This window comes from Acipenser ruthenus, chromosome 18 (genome assembly GCF_902713425.1).
Source record: "Acipenser ruthenus chromosome 18, fAciRut3.2 maternal haplotype, whole genome shotgun sequence".
Taxonomy (NCBI): domain Eukaryota; kingdom Metazoa; phylum Chordata; class Actinopteri; order Acipenseriformes; family Acipenseridae; genus Acipenser; species Acipenser ruthenus.
In genome coordinates this window covers 29,449,516-29,468,314 of record NC_081206.1, presented here as the reverse complement: position 1 = coordinate 29,468,314, position 18,799 = coordinate 29,449,516, and the positions used below count along the sequence as shown (strand labels likewise).

General features: G+C 39.1%; 1 protein-coding gene across 6 annotated transcripts in view; it reads left to right on the top strand.

Moving 5' to 3' along the window:
- LOC117421335 (reticulon-1-A) overlaps positions 1-18,675 on the top strand; it is a 49,225-nt gene extending 30,550 nt beyond the window's left edge. For 4 of the 6 annotated variants that reach the window (XM_034035604.3, XM_034035615.3, XM_034035625.3 and 1 more), the window contains 6 exons: positions 15,694-15,901; positions 16,207-16,345; positions 16,827-16,896; positions 17,423-17,469; positions 17,568-17,626; positions 17,841-18,675. In XM_034035604.3, coding sequence (XP_033891495.3) covers positions 15,694-15,901; positions 16,207-16,345; positions 16,827-16,896; positions 17,423-17,469; positions 17,568-17,626; positions 17,841-17,883 — 566 coding nt within the window. In that variant the 3' untranslated portion in view covers positions 17,884-18,675. Of the gene's footprint in view, positions 1-7,171; positions 7,380-12,741; positions 12,831-15,693; positions 15,902-16,206; positions 16,346-16,826; positions 16,897-17,422; positions 17,470-17,567; positions 17,627-17,840 lie in introns of those variants that run through there. The other 2 variants (XM_034035643.3, XM_034035651.3) reach the window with 2 other exon arrangements.
- The last annotated feature ends 124 nt before the right edge of the window (positions 18,676-18,799 follow it).

Here is an 18,799-nt window from a genome sequence, read left to right as displayed (position 1 = left end):
TAGTGCTTATTCTTGTCACAAAAAAAAAACTGATTTGTAGTTTTTTCTCCTCAAAACATCCCCAGGGACAGATCCAGCAAAGACAGCTCCACATGCTTTCTTTTACCTTCAAGATTCTGTTTTTCAAACTGACAAGCAGGGCTTCAACTAAGTTTAGTGAATATTTACAGTGTACAAACAGCACCTTTTTATCTTCTATTTTTTTGTACCGACTTCCATAATCCTCTGGCAAGATTTTATTAAACCCTTGACAGATCTTTCACATGGTAAAGTATTTCTACATGTCATTGGTAACACAGCTATTGGGGTCAGTATAGTATCTCAGCCAATGGAATTATGGCTGCACACCCACTCAAGTCTTCTGCCTTCCCAAGAGCCCTTGTGAGGGAGGGGTTAAGGGAGTAGAAGTAGCTGAGCAAACAGCACTCTTTATTGGCTTAGTCACTGGAGTGCCCTCTGCAGAAGAACACCTAAACTCAAGCCTACCTTTCAATCCCTAGGTAGAAACATTCATGACAGTTTTTACTAGATTGTTTTTGCTCCAACTTCTTATGCTGGCTCCCACGACAGCCAACAGCTCTTTAATTTTATGTGATCCATATTGTAATCGATTGTGTCTGAATGAATAGAGCTTTTTTTATGTTCAGTATTATGTTCATGTCGTCCCGGATACTAGCCCTCCGCACAAAGTCTCTTGGATCTGAGTCTCGCAAATTGCAGCTGAAACTCTACTCCCTCTTGTGGATCACTGTGAATACTGCCAAAGAAAAAAAAAAGACTGAATAATGTAGATTAAAAAATCACTTTGTTCAAGAGTCCTTCCATTTTATTCCAAGCGGACTCTAAATAAAAAGGATTGTTTTGACATTCCAAATACATAGAAAATGAAATACACACTTTGTATTGAAGACATATTTATAAACGCTTTATAACATTCAACAACATGCAAAACAACACACAGGACACTGACAAAGTCAAAAACGTTTGTCTAAGTATCTTTTTAGTACTACAGTATGTCTTATGAGTGAGTCTATGCCAGGCAGGCAGTTTATACGCATACAAATATTGTATAAGCTGTAGAAGTTACCCAGCTTTACCCTGTAAAGCTACATATCATGTGTTGTACGCAGACACATTCCCAGGATACACTGCCATCATGTGGTGACGTTGCATGATTGCAGTCTCTAATTCTCTTGGAAATGGAGGCTTAAAAAACGTATTTAGGGAAATATTTATGTTTATTGATAGGTTTAAATACGTATTTAATTTTGTATGTCAATATATAGAGAAATGAATTGTGACTAAAAAAAATAATTCCAACTACACCAATAAAAGCTGTAGAAATGCTTGTCTGTGTTGACTTTAATGAGAAATTCCTTTCAAGCAAATCTACACAGAATCTACACAAGGAAACAGGATTATATAAACTTGGTTGGTTGTTATAATCTACCAAGGAGAACTTTGCAGTTTAAAAGATAAAGGTACTGACTACAGTCACTGTATTATTCTCTAGCATGTTTAGAACTGCACTATTCAAAGAGAACAACAAATGCTGTAGCCTCTTTTGAAAGACTTGCTGCCAGCGTCAACACAGAAAAACATGAATTATTCAAAATGATTACAGCCTTAGCTGAAAACTGTTCCAAGTCATTGTTATTCTGTGATGTTTTATTAGTTTTTTGTACTTTAATCTATATTTTATTTTGAAAAGACTACATGTCAAAAGTACATTACGTATGGCAAACTAAATATGTGGATTACAAAAGCAAAATTACTTTATACACCTATTTTATATCTTTGTTGGAATTATGGATACTATATTATAAAGCTCCTGCCTGGATAATCACATTGAAGTCCTTTGTTGTGTGACACTAGAAAGGCCTATATATACATAAACTTTGCATGGATTTGTACTATAAATTACACAGATTCACGCTAATACTGAATGACAATACCAAGGCCAGTTCCATTATAATGTTTTATCGAGTTACTAATACTGCTGTCATGTTGCTACAGCAAACAATAAATAAAGGCTGTATCATTTTGGTGAACGCTGTTACTGGATATTGCATTCAGGTAGTATTACCTGATGTGTCCAGATTATTGTAACAGATCAAACTAAATAAATCCCTGATTGCTTTCCTGTGTGACCCAGCAGTCAAAGAAAACACACTTGTGTGGCAGGCGGTGTCACCCAGTGATTATTGTGATAGAGATCCGAAGGGTATGACATCACAGTGCCACGGCAGTCTGTCACAAAGACGGCCAGAGTGGGTTGCGTCAGACCAGAAAGGAATTTAAACACAGACAGAGACGGTGGTGATGATGATGAGCCGAGTGCAATGGCTGCACTCAGCGTTTAATAACAAAATAAAAGGTTTAAACAACGGAATACAAAACAGGACACGGCACTTGACGCCAAAATAAACAGACAGACAAAACGACTGACACTAAACAAACGGTGCACGGACAGACAAACAAACACGGTGAGAACAAACACTTTACGTTTACGATTTTACTTATTTTAACTCTCCTCTCTCTCTCTCTCTCACCCGTTCTCCTCTTCCGAACACCCAACCCCGACTGAATGAAAATGTGCCTATTTATACTGTTGTGCTGGGATTCAATTACTAATTAATTATTCACTTGAATCCCAGCACGTGAATTAATTCTGTGCAACCCCGTGCTCACATATTACATTTAACCAGCACGTGAAGTGATTTGTGCCCTCCTCGTGCCTAAATACAAATCTACACTTTTAAACACACGTGAAACACAGACCCGTTTATATCCCGTGTACCAATCTATACACCAACATTAACACACGCAACATACAACACATAACACACAAAATACACACAGGGGCGGGCACTTTGCCACACAGTCACATGGGGCTTTTTCGAGACGGTAACCATTGTAGGCAAGGATTGTTGAGGTATTGAGACAGAAAGCTGCGAGGAAAGCGTCTGGTGGTGTGGCTGATCGGGAGGTGTCTGGTGGTAGTGTGAATATGTGAAAACCCCCACAGGCAGCCAACAGGTAAAGTTTATTAGAAGAGACAGCACTGTGGTCATCGCTGTGTGTGACTGCCAGGATGAGGACAGTGACACGTGGTTGGATGACAGATTGTACTAGAGTCCAAAACCTTAAACCAGAGCCCCCTTTAAAACATAGTAATTACAGTATTTGGCCACCAGGTGGACAAATATATACATTTTTGCACACTCCTTGTCAAGCTAATACTGGGGTTGTTCACTGTTATTGTGTTGTATATTGTTATTGCAAATGTATGCGTTTGTGCTTCTGTAAAATTACAGCCTCCAAGAACAACAACATTTCTGTTTCTCCAGGTATGAAACCTAAATAACTGTACAGCACACACACACACATATATATTACAGTGTGTGGCTGCAAAATAAAATGATATTTGCAAGTAAGGTCTCCCAAGAGCCAACATGTTCTGTTAAACCTTGTATCTTGTTTGTATTGTTTGTATGGCAAGTTTCACACAAATTGAATGCTGAAAAATCTGTAGATGTGCACAAAAGCTTGTACTTTTGAACACTGTGTATTAGTTACATATTTCTGTATATTCTGGGTATAGTGAAATATGCTAAATGCATCTGCAGTGTGATCTCCAGACTTCGGTTGTGACAGTGAGTAGAAAGCTTCACGAGTGTTTTGTCCTCCCTTTTGTCCTTGTGTTATTGTGAGGCATGGCAAAGTGAATGTGGGTGTCCTGATTCTCCTCCTAGTTCAAAGAGAGCCCTTCCTTCATAACTGCGTCTCTGTTTGGATGAGACAGCAGCACCACCACAGCCCGCTGGTACTTGATTAATGGCTTCCCCTGACAAGGACCTTGGGAAGATCCCAGGAGGAGCTGTCCTGTATACTGCCTGTTTTTATTTTCTTGTGCATGAGGGATCAGTAACAGCTGGCAGAACATTTTAGATACTTTACAAGTCTAGTTTTGGTTAAACCAAGCTAAGCTTAAGTAAAATGCGAGGGGATATCTGTAGAATTTACACACATTAGCCTACTGAATTAATCCCAGCATTGAATTGAATGGCTTGCGCATTTTGAAACACTTTGTAGTGGGACATGGAGGACATCTTGTGAAAGGTTTGTCGCAGCCGTCTTGGATTTCAGTGGGCCCATTTCCTCAGCTGCACAAGGGTCAATGCAAGAGCAGCTTGTGTCCTGTTCTATTAAGAATGGCTCTCTAATTAGGTTGTATCCTGTTTACTCCAGGGTGGAGTTTCCTGATAATTCATTGTATTGTTTCCCCAGTCAACTAATTGCCTAATCCCGAATTTAAGGTATCAGCTGTTTTTCTTCAGAGGCACATGCAGTTTTCAATGCCCCCCTAGACAATGAGTAATGGGTAAAACTGGCAGATTAGATTAGTATTGAACTCTTTATCCAATCACAGAGCACTGCAATGAAGATGCGCAGGGTGATCTTGGCAAAGATATGATGAAGACCAGCCTTGAGCTTTTTTATTAGATCCCTCAATGTAAAGCTACACTGTCCCATGTTGTATTTTTATCAGTGATGCACTGCCACAGTGGAGTTCTAAGCTCAGCAAGCCCTCAATTGTGTACAGTGGTTAAGATGCTCTACACTGTTACATTGACAATTATGTGTGTTTAAATTCCCCAAAGGCTTTAGTTTTACCCAATTGGACATACGCTCTCCCCTCCTTGAAACCTGCTTGCCACTGCATCACAGCAATATGCATGCTCCTTCTACTAGACAGTACAGTCTGCACTCATGTATATGCTTCTTAATGATTGCTTTATTACATCTACTAGCTATCATATAACAGACCAGTCCAGGCTAGGGGGCAGTGCAGCACTGTTTGGAAGAGAATTCTAGAATGTGGAATGGTTTTGTTGCCATGTGTTATAGGGTGTGCTCAATAGGCTGAGTGTGGCCTAAGCAATGCCTTCTGTAGTGGAAGCTACCAGACACATCACCCTCTTCCCCATGGCTGCTCCTGTCTGCCAATTCCATTGTTATATGGCACAAACTGTCAGTAGCTATGGATACAAAATAATTGGCATCATGTGCCAGCTTGAAAGAGCTCTCTCAAGGGTTTAGGAAACATGGGGTAATGAAATAAAGATTTAGCACACCAGAAAGTCAACATGTACACTCGAGTTAACAAAATGCCCTTTATTTGTACCACGGTGTCAAACAAATGTAAAAAAACATTAGGCTGCTGCACAATTTAATACAAATATATAATGAAAGGACAAGTTTGAACAGCATGTGTAACTTACGTGTTTGTATAAATGTGCTCATTACATGTGTCCAGTGACTTCTGAATCACCCTGTGTAATATACTGAACTTTTAAGAAAATGTACAGGAATGTGACGAATCAGGATACACTATATCATGATACACAGGTCACTATACGATACGTGTCATGGTTCACATTATGGGCCTGATGAGATACTATACTTCACTGACATAAGTGAAGAACTGTCATTATTATTGTTTTAATTGTTATACTTCAATGCAATGGCTGAGCTATTCAGTGTTTATATCTTGTGGACTGCTGTCCTGATTTTAAGCATTTGTTATAGGAATGTATTCCACATGCTGTGGGTTTAGGTCACGGTGTTCCACTTTTTTTCTATGGCAGCTGATCCAATATTGCTGATGGGAATTACAGATGAAGTGATCTTGTTGTAGGCTTTGCTGTTTTAAATCATTTTGGGTGCAGGATTTGAATTCCACAGAGCTGTTTCAGGTTTTACCATTTACTGTAATGGGTCAGCATTTTGAGAAGACAGGAAGCCAACATCTGATTGATTATCTATCACAGAAAATGGCAGTGGATAATTGCAGGCACGCACAGGCTATGCAGCAGTTGGGGTACTTGTTGTAATTATTTCCTACCTGTGTGTTCTGTTAGAAAACGATTCTGCTGGTCTCTAAGCCTACCCTGCTGCTGTTGCTATGCTTGTTGCTATGGTTACTGAAGGCAGACGTCAAAGGTGGTTGCCGCCCTGCTGTTACACTGTGAGCTAGAATCCTCATTATTATGGATTGTTTATAAACCAGTCGTTACTTTTGGTTATTTCTTGTTCCTGAGCCTCTTTACAGTATGTTCCTTATAAAAATGATATTCTTATATTAATTAAAAAATATATATGCTTCCGCTGTGTATCACCAGTGCTTGCGTCAGTGTTTGCAATTCAAATTAAAGTACATTTATAAATAGGACTGCATGTTTGTTTCGGATTAGCAGTGTTGAAGTGGGAAGAAATGCTTGAGCATGGAAATTTAAAAAGACCCATTTAAAAGACATTTTGCAGGCATACAGAGTACATGCTTGGTTCAGACCTTGCATTTGCAATTCTCCGTACGAAAATATGTCTGTTATCGCCCTGAAGGCACCTGCATAAATAACTTATAGTAATAATTCCTGTTTAGTTCATCTATAATTCAAACGATGAACACTTCGGTTTTAAATTATTGGAAGGATTTTTAATCACAGGAACTTGTTTTAAACAGGAATTTGAAACAAACTGATCCCAGTGTTTGTGTTGAGTAACATAACTGAGGCATTGCCATGATGTAAGAGTCTTACTTTTAGATGTTCTTTCTCTGAAATGACCACACACAGTGACACCCAGGGCACCTGATCGACAGCCAGGTGTCCCATAGATTTCTTTGTAATTTTCACAAACACAAACTAATCGAATTTGCCAGATGCTTTACAAAGCAGTAGTAGAGTAAGGTGACTCAGGAATATTAGTTTCTTTGTTGGGTTCCCTTTTCAAGCACCTGGAGAGCTGGGGTTCAAAAAGCAATGTTATTTTACGACATAATAAATACAGACATTATTTTCACCTCACAGACCAAAAACAGTATAATGTGAGTCTTGTGGCACAGTGCTGCATTCGGCATCCATTCTCCACCACCAGCCCCAATTAACCATTTGAAATAAGATGAAATAACCCAGCAAACCATCCCCACCTCCCTAAAGACAGGGGGCTTTTAATGTGAAATACAGCCTGCATCCCCTTTTCAAGAAAAGAGCATTTCCCTCAGGCAGTCACAATCGCACTGCTGATTTGCTGCAGTGGAGACTGCGGTGTTTACAATCTGCCCTCACCCCCCTCCCCTCCTCCCTCCTCTCTCCTCTTGCTTGTTCTGCTGACAGCATCAGTCTGTGAGCACTGCAAGTAGGCAGCACTAAGGTTGCCTCCCACACACCCACCCTCCACCATTCATGCTTTGGGATGCTTAAGAGAGAATACGGTGCCACCGAAGAAGCAGCCGTGAATCCTTTTGTGCCCCAAGATGCAGGCCAGCCCCGATTCTACAAAGATGGAATGCCACTGGAGCAACTGGAAAGGCCAAGGTATAGAAGATGATCTGTGTTGCATGCGTGTGCTTTTCATTGTATATCTAGAACTGGGGATGGGCTGTGATGGCTGGCAAAATACAATGCATTTAATCCGAATTGTGGACCCGTAGGCCCTTGCATGTTTTTTTTGTTTTGTTTTGTTAATGTAGTTTTTGTTTTCTGTTTTTATCATATTTATTAAGGTTTTTCTTTCCCCCTCATCACGCTTTTCTAAAGAAAAGTTTTATTTTCATTTATTTTTTTGTTATATTTTATATTCAATTTTAAAATAAAAGCTTATGCATCCTCCCACAGGACATTTGTTGTTATTGTTACCGTTCATCTCCTTCGTTGCTTCAGCTTTATTTTCTGAACTGGCTGTTGTTGTGTCAGGCTTTGTAGGCGTACATCACATTGTAATTGATGTTAATAACATTGAAATGTATAGCTCTGTTCTTAGAAGCCAGGGTTTAGTATCAGTAGTGTTGAGATTTGCAGGTTCAGCCACTCTAGACATTTGGAGATACAAAGGAGCCCTTTCAAAGGGACACACCCATCAATATTCCATATCAAATGATATCAAGGGTTTGAGAGAAAACCGGCCAAGGTAAGAATTGTACTTAAATTATAATAGCAGAACAGACAGGTGCTTCTCTTTCCTAATGCCTCCACACAGCCCCTATTATGATCGTGTATAAATGATGATGTTAGACTGCCTGTCTTCTTTTAAATTATCAGACAATGTGTTTCTGCTTTTTTTTTTTAATCTGCTCTTTGTGTCTGGTTGGTGTATTTATCATGGAAAAAAAATACCTACTTCTCTTATGGGTGTGGCTACTTCTCCAGTCTGCATGCAAAAGGCTTTCCAGCCATTTTTCTTCCAGCGTCATGCTGAGAGGAGCCTGAAGGTGTTGCTACGGTTGATCCACTCACTGTCAGGGGGCACACTGTAGGGCAGCGATGGGGGATTATAGAAGGGTTACCTGCAGTCCATTGCAAATTCAGGGTAATAGTACTTAGCAGTGGAGCCAAGATCCCATTCTTTTGTTTCCCTGGTTATTTCCCTAGTGGTATAAAGGGTTAATATATTGAATGGGCTGTAGAATATTCTAAAGGGAGGATTTCATGCTACATCCAGCAGATTGTCATGACGAAAGCTTACAGGGGTACTTCATATTCCCATTTTCTTTTGTTATCATCCTGCAGTGTACTGTTTACAGTTAACCATGTCTTGTTTTCATGAGAGGGGGCCACTTTGTAAGACCACATTCATCTTGGGAGTGATTTTTTTGATTTTGGTTGAAAGATATGGTTTTGTAAGATAGCCAAGATGTATGGTCATCTTTAGGAAGCATGGAACAACACGTGCCAGTTGAAATGCTGCATGTACGTCAGCATGTATGGTCAAATAAGACTAGCACATACGCCAGTATTAAAAACAAGAGAATTATTTTTCATTTTAAGTAGGTCACCTTTTCACAAAAATGATTTTATTTTTTTTCTTAGTTTTTGTTTTTTGTAATTGTGTAGACAAGGCCAAAACATGTATAGTGTTAATGTTTTCTGTTTGTTTGTTTTGGGCTGAAGAAAAAGGGGTGGGGGGGTGGGTGTGGAATTCTGGAAAATTCTACAGGAGACAGGGGTGCGTCACCATTTGAAACTTTCTATCTTTATTGGCAAAATGATAAAAAAAATCAGATGGGAGTGTGCCAGGGGAAGAATTTGTTAATTGTGATCGTTTCTCTGGCTGTACCACATGGTTTGACAAGCCTGTGTTTGATACGCTATAACGAGGGTGACGTCATTGACTGGGGCCACTTCACACTGCCCTCAGCCCGCAGTTAAAAATAAATACATACATTTTATAACCCATGGAAATCAAAATATTATACTGGTAGAGAATTTTTCCAAAAAATAAATAGGTTACACACGGACATCCATTTTAGGAGAATTAATAAGATGCATGTATGTTAATTGTGCAGTTATGAAGTACTGACTTTGAATATGAATTGTTTAATTTAATAGATAGAAAAAGCTCACATGGATTATAACATTAATTACATTAAGATAATAAAAGACAAATATGAATTTAAATTAAAAAAATCCCATCAGAGCAAAACACATTAATGGGTAGAGAATCTGAATGATTGCCTCAGCCTTACTGCCCGCACTGTTTGATACATCATATATATATATATTCATATATAGCACTGAAGAGCTCAACATTCATCATGCTATAGCAGATGCATCTAAAGCACCTGTCTTCAACAAATGTGTTTTAGTCCTCATTGAAATTAGGCCATGTAAGTAGTCAGTAAATCCCAGTTTATACAGAGCTACAAATAAACAAAAATATCCATGTGTGTGTGGCTCGTACGTGTGAATATCTACAGAAATGCATGCCTGTGTAAATGCTGTAAACAGACCTTTACAACAGTGAGAGATTGCATTCAAATCCTACTTATTTGCAAATCAGTTTATTTATTGATTGATTTTTTTTTTACATCAAGCTTGCGTCATATGAAACTCCTAAAGGTGGCCTTTTGCTGTATAGGGTTGATGACAGAGATTTGTATTGACCACGTTAACAACCAAGGGAATGGTGAAAATGATTCTGCTTAGTCACAGTTCCCCGAAAGGAGGGGGTAGCATTCCTGTATCTCAAGTAGGCTCCTACAGCTCCACCTTCATTGATTCTTTACAAAACACACCCTCAATTAATTGATTAAATCAGGGGTGTCAAACTGAGTTCGTGGAGGGCCGCAGTGTCTGGCTTTCGTTCCACCCAAGCTCTCAATTACTTAATTAGTCTAATTATTTGGTTAATTGGACACGTGAAACATTTCTCTCCAGGCCTCAAAAGGTTTCACAGGTAGTGTAGCTTGAATCAAGTGCAGTTTCTAAATCATCAACTGTAAAAGACCTTGAAAAATATTAAATGTGCCCAATTGAACAAATAATTAGATAAATGACGTTAATTGAGACCTTAAGTTGGAATAAAAACCAGAAGACCCTGCGGCCTATTGAGGACTGGAGTTTGACACCCCAGGAACTGATTGTTACAGAATCTTCTGGAACACACCCTTTTATAAACAACCCATTCCACCTCGCATACATTTTCAATATCTTCGTGTTTGTTTTTACTTTAAATTCCAGAGAGCTTAGCTTATCAGTTAAAGAGGTTCAAATTTAAAAGACCCCTTTGGAACGCATTCTGTAAAATCAATTGCTAATTAGCTTAAAATGTAAAGTTTACAAATATGTACAAACATGCATTAATACATTGGACTTTACATTAGGCTAAATCATTCATCATTTGTTTAATTCCCTTTAGTATGAATGAATCCTATAAGAACGATACAGGATATGCTCAGTCACATGGAGAGAGGGCGGGGCGGAGAGAACAGAAGCGGAGGCAGGACACAATTGTAGCCCTGATTAAAGAAGCAGTGTGTTAATTAAACTAGGGTGCTGTTATTGATTCTAATATAAAATGCTGTTAATTAAATGATGGCCACAGCTTGCTAGCTGTTCAGGTATTTATTGCAGATCAGATCAATTTTGGAGATTGGATTGATTAATTGACTGGATTGATTCATTGATTATTCCATAGATCGGTTGGGACTAAGGATGCAGCTGTAAAGATAGATGGCAAAATGAATGTAAAAAAAATAAATGTATTCTGACTATTATTATTATTATTATTATTATTTACTTACATGTGCGGAGGACCACTTTCAGAAAACGTATATAAAGAGAAACTCATTTCCACCCACTGTATTAGTCACAGCTGGTGGGGAGCTGGCACCAGAGCACATAATTAGCTCATCACACGTAATTAAAAATAATGCTAGGATTCTCATTATCCTAGGTTAAAGAATCATGTTGAATATGAAAATAGGTAGTTACTGAGTAAAGAGCAATCACAAATCTTCCCGTTCCTGCAAGATTAACTGTTTAAACTTGAACTCTCTCGTGGGTTACCTTTAAGGTTGCTAGGCAGCAGTCCTTAACGATCAGTTTTTAAAAACTACAAATCAAGCAACTAACAGCAGTGTACAGAACAATTACAAACAGGGTCATACTGTATGGGGCTGAGTTTGCTGCAGCAGAGTTAAAATACCAGTCGTTAATTGCCTTTATTACAGTACAGCCTTGGATTTTTTATTACCTCGGTAAATAGCAAGTCACATGGAATGTCCATTTTACCTGCTGGAGAGGCTGATAGTTCTGTTTCCTGGGTGATAGTGATTTTAGCATGAGCAGTGGTTCTTGAAGGAACAAAAACAAAATGACGACCAGTGCCTTTGTGATAAGCTTCACTGAGATCACAGGAAAATAACTTTAACTAATGAAAACGATTCATACGAATGAGAATTTTAATGAAATGTTGACAGTGTTGTCAGACTGAGCTCAGGCAATGGTTACCGATATTCCCCTCTTTGTATGGTATTTTTTTCTTGTAAGGTAGTTTGGGCTTTCTTCACATTCAAAAACTACAGATCAAATGGAGAGCATATATTTGTTTCAGATGTATTACTCTGTATAGCAGAGTCACTTTTATCTCGCACTTTAAGAGCCAGACTGACAGATCAACATGTAATTGTAACATATCCAATGACCATCAGCCAATCAGCAACCTCGTATAGAGGGTACCATTATGACAGCACAGTCTGGCTCAGCAGGTTCTGGAGGTGATTTGCATATTTCATTTAAACATTGTGGTATTGTATTAATTGTATGGAGATACTACCTTCTCCTCAGCACTGCAATGTAATTGAGTTTGTGTGGGAGTACCTAGGAGGCTGGTGAGACTAAACCGAAGGCAGGTAGAGGAGGCACAATGCTTGTTCAGTGGAAGGGGTAAGCAGTGCGTTGTTACAGTAAGGAAGGAGGGATAATGATTTATATTGCTATGGGTTACCATTCTTGCATCTTACACCAGTGTGTGATTTGAATAATGGAAAAAAATACTTTTTTGGACTTGATGGCTGACAATATACCCTTTGTAGAAAATAATCATACGACAAGACAAGATCTTTAACACAGATCTAAAGGACAGCCCCTAACACTGCACTGCAGATCCAGGTGTTCCTGTAGCTGGATTTGAACCCTGTCCCCCTGGTCGCTGTGCTATACCTGCTGAACTGAACCACTAACCCCCAGGTTTTTAATAAATGATGCTCAAAAATACGTATTCTTTATGGGCAGTTCCAAGCTACGTCACAGTACCTACAGTGTGATTCAGCATGTATTCCCGTATGTCCTTTTGTTTTTACTGAAGATGATGTTGTCCTGGTTTTGAACTTTTTAGCACTTGTCCCCTGGCTGGTAATAATTAGTAAACCAAGGCATGTGTCAGTGAGGCTCCTCCCACACACACAGTCCAGCCTGAAACACTGCGAGCAGACCTGCTTCTTTGTTTAGTAATAATGCAGCTGCATCCTCTAACGATGGGAAAGCCAGGTCAGTAAATACATGTGTGTCTGTGTGTATTTAAACAGTGGAGTCAGATAGCAAGAAAGATATATTACAACGGTACATGTAGGTCTTTAAGTGTGTGCATTGGTATTCATAAATATTGTACTGTCAATATTACACATGTGGCATAGCTGTAAGCTGAGGATATGCGTCTACTAGATGCCTAGAGTTAAAGATAGAGTGTAAGTCTGACATTTCTAGTTTGGTGACTAGTTTATGCAAACATTGTTATGACTGCGGATCATTTAGTTTTCGGTCATCACTGCCTAAATTCTAATAATCATTCTGGCATTTTCTGCCTTTGTTGATCTGTTTAGAAATCTTTTTTTTATTATTTTTTATTATTGATTGCTTACTGTCTGTCGTACTGATGCTATATGACAGACTAATGGGAGCGGCTCATTTCTACAGAGCGCTTCGCAGTGATCTGGAGGAGACGCTAGCGTCACACCCTTTTTTCCTTGTCACTTGATACAAAGGAGTGCGCTTGGCAACCCAGTCAGGCTTTGAGAAGAGAGGGGGGTGGGGGGCTGCTTTATCTCCAGCAGCAAACAGCACCGGGCTAAATTTAGACTGGCTGGAAGGACGCCGTGTTAGACACACAGGTGACCTTCGCAGCATTCTTCCCTCTCGACAAACTTAGAAGGGAAAATAAATAAAGCCTTTCAACCGCAAAGAATAAAATCGGCATCTGCAATCATTTTTAATCTCTGCTGTGACGGACGCAGGTGGCAACAACAAACCCCGAGTGTGGAAAGAAAGCCGTTTCTTCTTTTAACCCTTAGCAGGTTGATATTTGCTGTGATGAAACGAGGCTTCCCCTTTAGCATACACAACCACCGCATGCTGTCAGATATAGAATAGTGCTTTGCACAGCTCCGAAACGCTGTGATTGCGGGTAGATTCATAGGGGTTATTTAATATTGGTTGCTTCTGTTTCATTTATCAAAGACATGTTTTACGAACAAAACTGCTGGGTGCTCTAGCTGTTGTTATACGTACAAGGAATGTTAATAGTTCATTTTAAATGGAATTAAAATTAAAATTACTACAATTTTTCTCACACACAGAGAATCTTGTATATGTGTTTGGCTGCACTCAAGGACCCATAGGTTTGCTGAATGTGTTCATCCCACATTTCCTCTCAAGTAACCCTAACTCTCTGAACAACAAAAGAAACAAGTTCACAAAACGACCAGGAATGTTTGCAGATGTTTCGCAGGATCGGCCCTGTTCTCATTACATGAATAGTAATACGGTGGTTATGAATGACGGAGCGTGTTATAAGAACAGGACATATCCAAGCTCCCCAGGAGATGGCAGCTAAAGGCATGTACGACATTCTGTCTCTCTACCAATAACCACAATGAGAGGGTCATGAACAGCACTCATAGGGCAGTGGAGACTGTGAGACTGTGAGAGACTATGAGACTATGTCGAGACACTGTGTTGCACTCCTGATGGTTTAGGTTCTAAAGAAAGTGTGTAGCAATGCCAGCTGTACCGTCAAGCAGGTAACCACTAGCAAATGATCAGACAAAAAACAAAACTACAATAAAACTGATGCTTCAAGTAACAAAGCTGAGGTAGCCTTCTCGTGGACGGAGGACTGATCTTTTTAGCGCAGTCCTTGGAATTAATTGAGCAGATTCTGCAGGGCACTCCTCTGACAACTTAAAAGAGTATCTTGGGCTTGAAGTTTAAAAATGCATGTGTAAATTTCATGGTTATCAGGTAACATCATGGTACAATACAAACACACCCTGCTACTGGTGGCTCTGTACTGTAGGTAGTCAGACTGGCTGCCATCTCGATTAGGGTTAAATCACCAGACATGTTCTTATCTAACCACTTACAAGAGTTATTCTGAGAGGGGCAGACTTAAAGTACCAGCAAATGCAACCAACGCTTCACACAAACAAGATGGACTATACTTTAATGGAATGCTGGGATTGTGTTAGGTAGAGCACCACAGTAAACAAAAAAAAACAACTCTTATTACTGGGAATGAATGTATAAATGGACAGCACTGTTTAACCACAAGCCACATATAAAAGGACAGATGGCAACATGAGCCATACTTGACACATCGTCATCCATATGATTGATTTGACTAGCTTTGTACTCGTAATTCTCTGAACCTCACATGAAACATGTCTTTTTATAGAACATTTATACGATAACGGATGATAAAATCAAGTTACTTTAGCAATTAAAATCCAGAGCTACATAATTATTTTTTAAATAGCTTAAATTACTGTTACATCGCCCATTCCAAGGGTTGATAAAATGGCAGTGAATAAAAATACAGCATGTTGTACAGCCTGCGTCTGAAGAGACTGGTGATTGTTTGCAACAATCACCAACAAATGATGTACAGAAAAGTAGGGGAATTTGAGCCTTGCTTTTCATTTAGTCACATTATTTTTGATGCCAAGGAAGCAACTTCATTTTTCCTTTCTTGAAACAAATATAATTTATTAACCAATATCACTTGTGAATGGATTTGTTTTCTACAAGAACTGAAGTTACATCTTATTGCAGCATTACAACGACTATAAAGTATTTTACTAAATACATGAATAAATGGTCCTCACTCACTCATTGCAAAAGTTTATTCTGCACTGAAAATGGGGAAAGGAAAACACATTGTGCTAATCCAGAGGATGATGGCAGGATAGCCCCACACTTTACAAGCAGCATCTGATAAATCGCATTTCATTTAACTATCTGAATGTGTCTTTTCTAGTTTCCAGCTTGCACATCGGTGTAGCACCGCACATTTCAGACACTTTTGCCCCCCCAAGCCTGGGATTGAGATGAACGTGTGGGTTTTGTTGTTTTGCAGCCATTGACTTGCTGTACTGGCGCGACCTCAAGCAGACAGGGATCCTGTTCGGCAGCCTGCTCCTGCTGCTCTTCTCTCTCACCCAGTTCAGCGTGGTCAGCGTCATCGCCTACCTCGCTCTCGCTGCCCTCTCAGCCACCATCAGCTTCAGAATCTACAAGTCAGTCCTGCAGGCCATACAGAAGACTGACGAAGGGCATCCTTTCAAGTAAGTGATGAAAAATCAGGGCAAAGTTTGCTACAGCAGCTTCTTCATCCTAGGCCTAAAAGCTTGACGGCCCGACTGAAAATGTAAATCCTTGAATGGCATTAAAAAAAAAAAAAAGTAATTCAGACAATTTCCAGTAAAACCTGTCCGTGCTCAAAATAAAACAAAACAGGACCCAATATATTTATATTCAGGTTGTTTATTTGTATGTTGTGCAAACAACAGACAGCGCTCAGAAAGTTATTTAACTCTTAGTCTAACACCACCGGCCCTGGGCCATCATTTTTAACACTCGATCCCCACAGAGCCTACTTGGATCTGGAAATCTCCCTCTCCCAGGAACAGATCCAGAAATATGCAGACAACGCCCAGCTGTACCTGAACAGCACCATGAAGGAGCTCAGGAGACTCTTTCTGGTGCAAGACCTGGTGGACTCTTTAAAGGTAAGAGAAGAGAACACACCCTAATGCAAACCAGTCAGCCACAAATCGTGAGACACCAGCAGGATCTTGTTGTCCACACAAGGGGTATGATAGTGGGTGTCCATGCAGTTGGCTTGTCCATCAATTCAGTGGCTGAACTGAGCTAAGTGTCCAACAGCACAATCTTAAGAGTGAACCTGCCAATAGCAACAACTTCGAACCAAAACAGGGGCCACGTATTGGTAACAGAAAAAAAGTTATTTCTGTTTTTAGTAAAGTTTATAATCTAGTAAAGAACAACTGTCTATTTATTTATTTTAATAAAGCCAAGGACATAAATGTTATTCACCCAAAATGATTCTAATTCTCAAGCCTATTCATCATTAAGATTACGTGCTGAAACCAAGGGGTAAGAGACACATGTGTGGTAATTATACAGGATGTACCTTCACAGTATCCCATGGGTGTGAAAAGCACAGCTTGAACTTGTTCTCTTCTTCAGTTTGCAGTGCTAATGTGGCTGTTGACGTACGTCGGAGCGCTCTTCAATGGCTTGACACTGCTCATAATGGGTAACTAGCCTTTCGTTCACAGCCTTTACATATACTCTGTATTGCTTTATGAACGGCTGTCAAAATGATTTCCGCGGTTACCTCAGTATTTTGGCTAATTAAAAACACTATTACATCTGAGATATTTTAATTATAATGTCTCTGTGTCAATTAAAATGATTGTTAATTAAAAATGGCCCAGCCATTTCACAGCTGCCGGGGAAAACCCAGCATCATGAATACACAGCTTCAGGTTTTACTATTTAAAAGGTTTTACGGTTTTATCTGGTAAATCATTAATGTACAATGCAAACAACAAATGAGCCTAATGTGGAAATGTATCGTCAGCACATAAAAGGACCTAGTAGATGATGCCCTTCAAATCACACCGAGTATAGATTAAACTGGGCTATGTTGGTTTTAGTAAATCATCATATTTATGAATACGAAACCTAAAAAAAAAAAAATTCTGTAGGACAGGTTAAATAAAAAAAAAATGCAGTAATATCAATTTTATATATCTGTGTGATAATACATGTCTCCACAGCTGTCATCTCCATGTTTACTATGCCTGTGGTTTACGAGAAATACCAGGTAGGTTCACATTCTATTTTTGAAAACAATAACATTTTGTTACCGATAATGATTAGAAACCCAAAATGAATTTCAAATCGATTTTCTGTTTATTACAGGCACAGATTGACCAGTATTTGGGGCTTGTGAGGACTCACGTCAATTCTGTGGTTGGAAAGTAAGTTTTAATGTAATTCTCAATATCATTGTGACTCAGAAGTAATGCTTTAGAACAGCTGGAGAAAGAGTGAGTGTTTAGTCTTTGAATAGACTAAACCATGCATCCCTTTGTTTATGGAAAAGACATCATGCCAACTGTACGTTGATGTAATAAAATACATCGTTTTTCATAGGTCTGATTTTCATGCAACGTCCAATTTCATGTTTTTCAGGATTCAGGCTAAAATTCCAGGTGCCAAGAGCAAGGCTGAGTAGAGACCGTGACACAAGGGGTGTCGTCATCCCAGAACAAGGGAGGATTGAACCCGGAAGGGCTTCCAAATTCCCAGTTAACTGGAGTGTCGTACCATTCGTCAGCACCTTGGTATTGGAAAAATACAGCACTGGAGCAGCCCCTACCAGTGCTGTCTCTATAACCTTAGATTTACGCGCTATCACTCGTGTCAAGCACTATAGTAAGGAAATAAAAGTTAAAACAAAAAAATTGTACTAGATGTGTTTTTTTGTGTTGCTTATCAAGTGCATGTTAGGAGTCTTGAGTAATACTATTTGATATTTTTTGTGTTACTTTCTGCTACTTTTGAGCAGTGTTGATAAAATTTGATGTTATAAATGTGTGGTAAAGGCTTTTCCTGCTTTAGTGCAATGCTGCAATAGTTCAAATTGCTTCTATGTCACTGGAGTCGCTGGTGGGGCTTCATATATATATATATATATATATATATATATATATATATATATATATAAATAAATAAAAAATGTGTGGACTAATGTTTTTGGTGTTTTCCAGCACAAAATAAAAATGTACTGATTAGGTATGGTAACTGTAGCATTTGGTTTTGTATAACTATAAGGAACTACACTACTCATGTTTTTAGGTACTATTGTTGAACTACTAAAAAAAGAACAAAAGGAGCCTAGAGACTGCCAGCTTGTTAAATCTGTCGAACTTTGTACAATGTTCAATGTAGTTCTTAATGGTCATGGACTATTTGCACTTATTATGTACTCATTAATGAATGCGAAAATAAATGTTCCTGATTGTAAGACGTTTTCTATTTTCGCATCACTGGGGGGAGGATGGGAAGTACCAGCTGTTGTAACAAGCCCCTTTGCCTTTTTTCATCTGTCATCTGCCCTTACCACCCATCATTGAAACAATGTCAGCAGT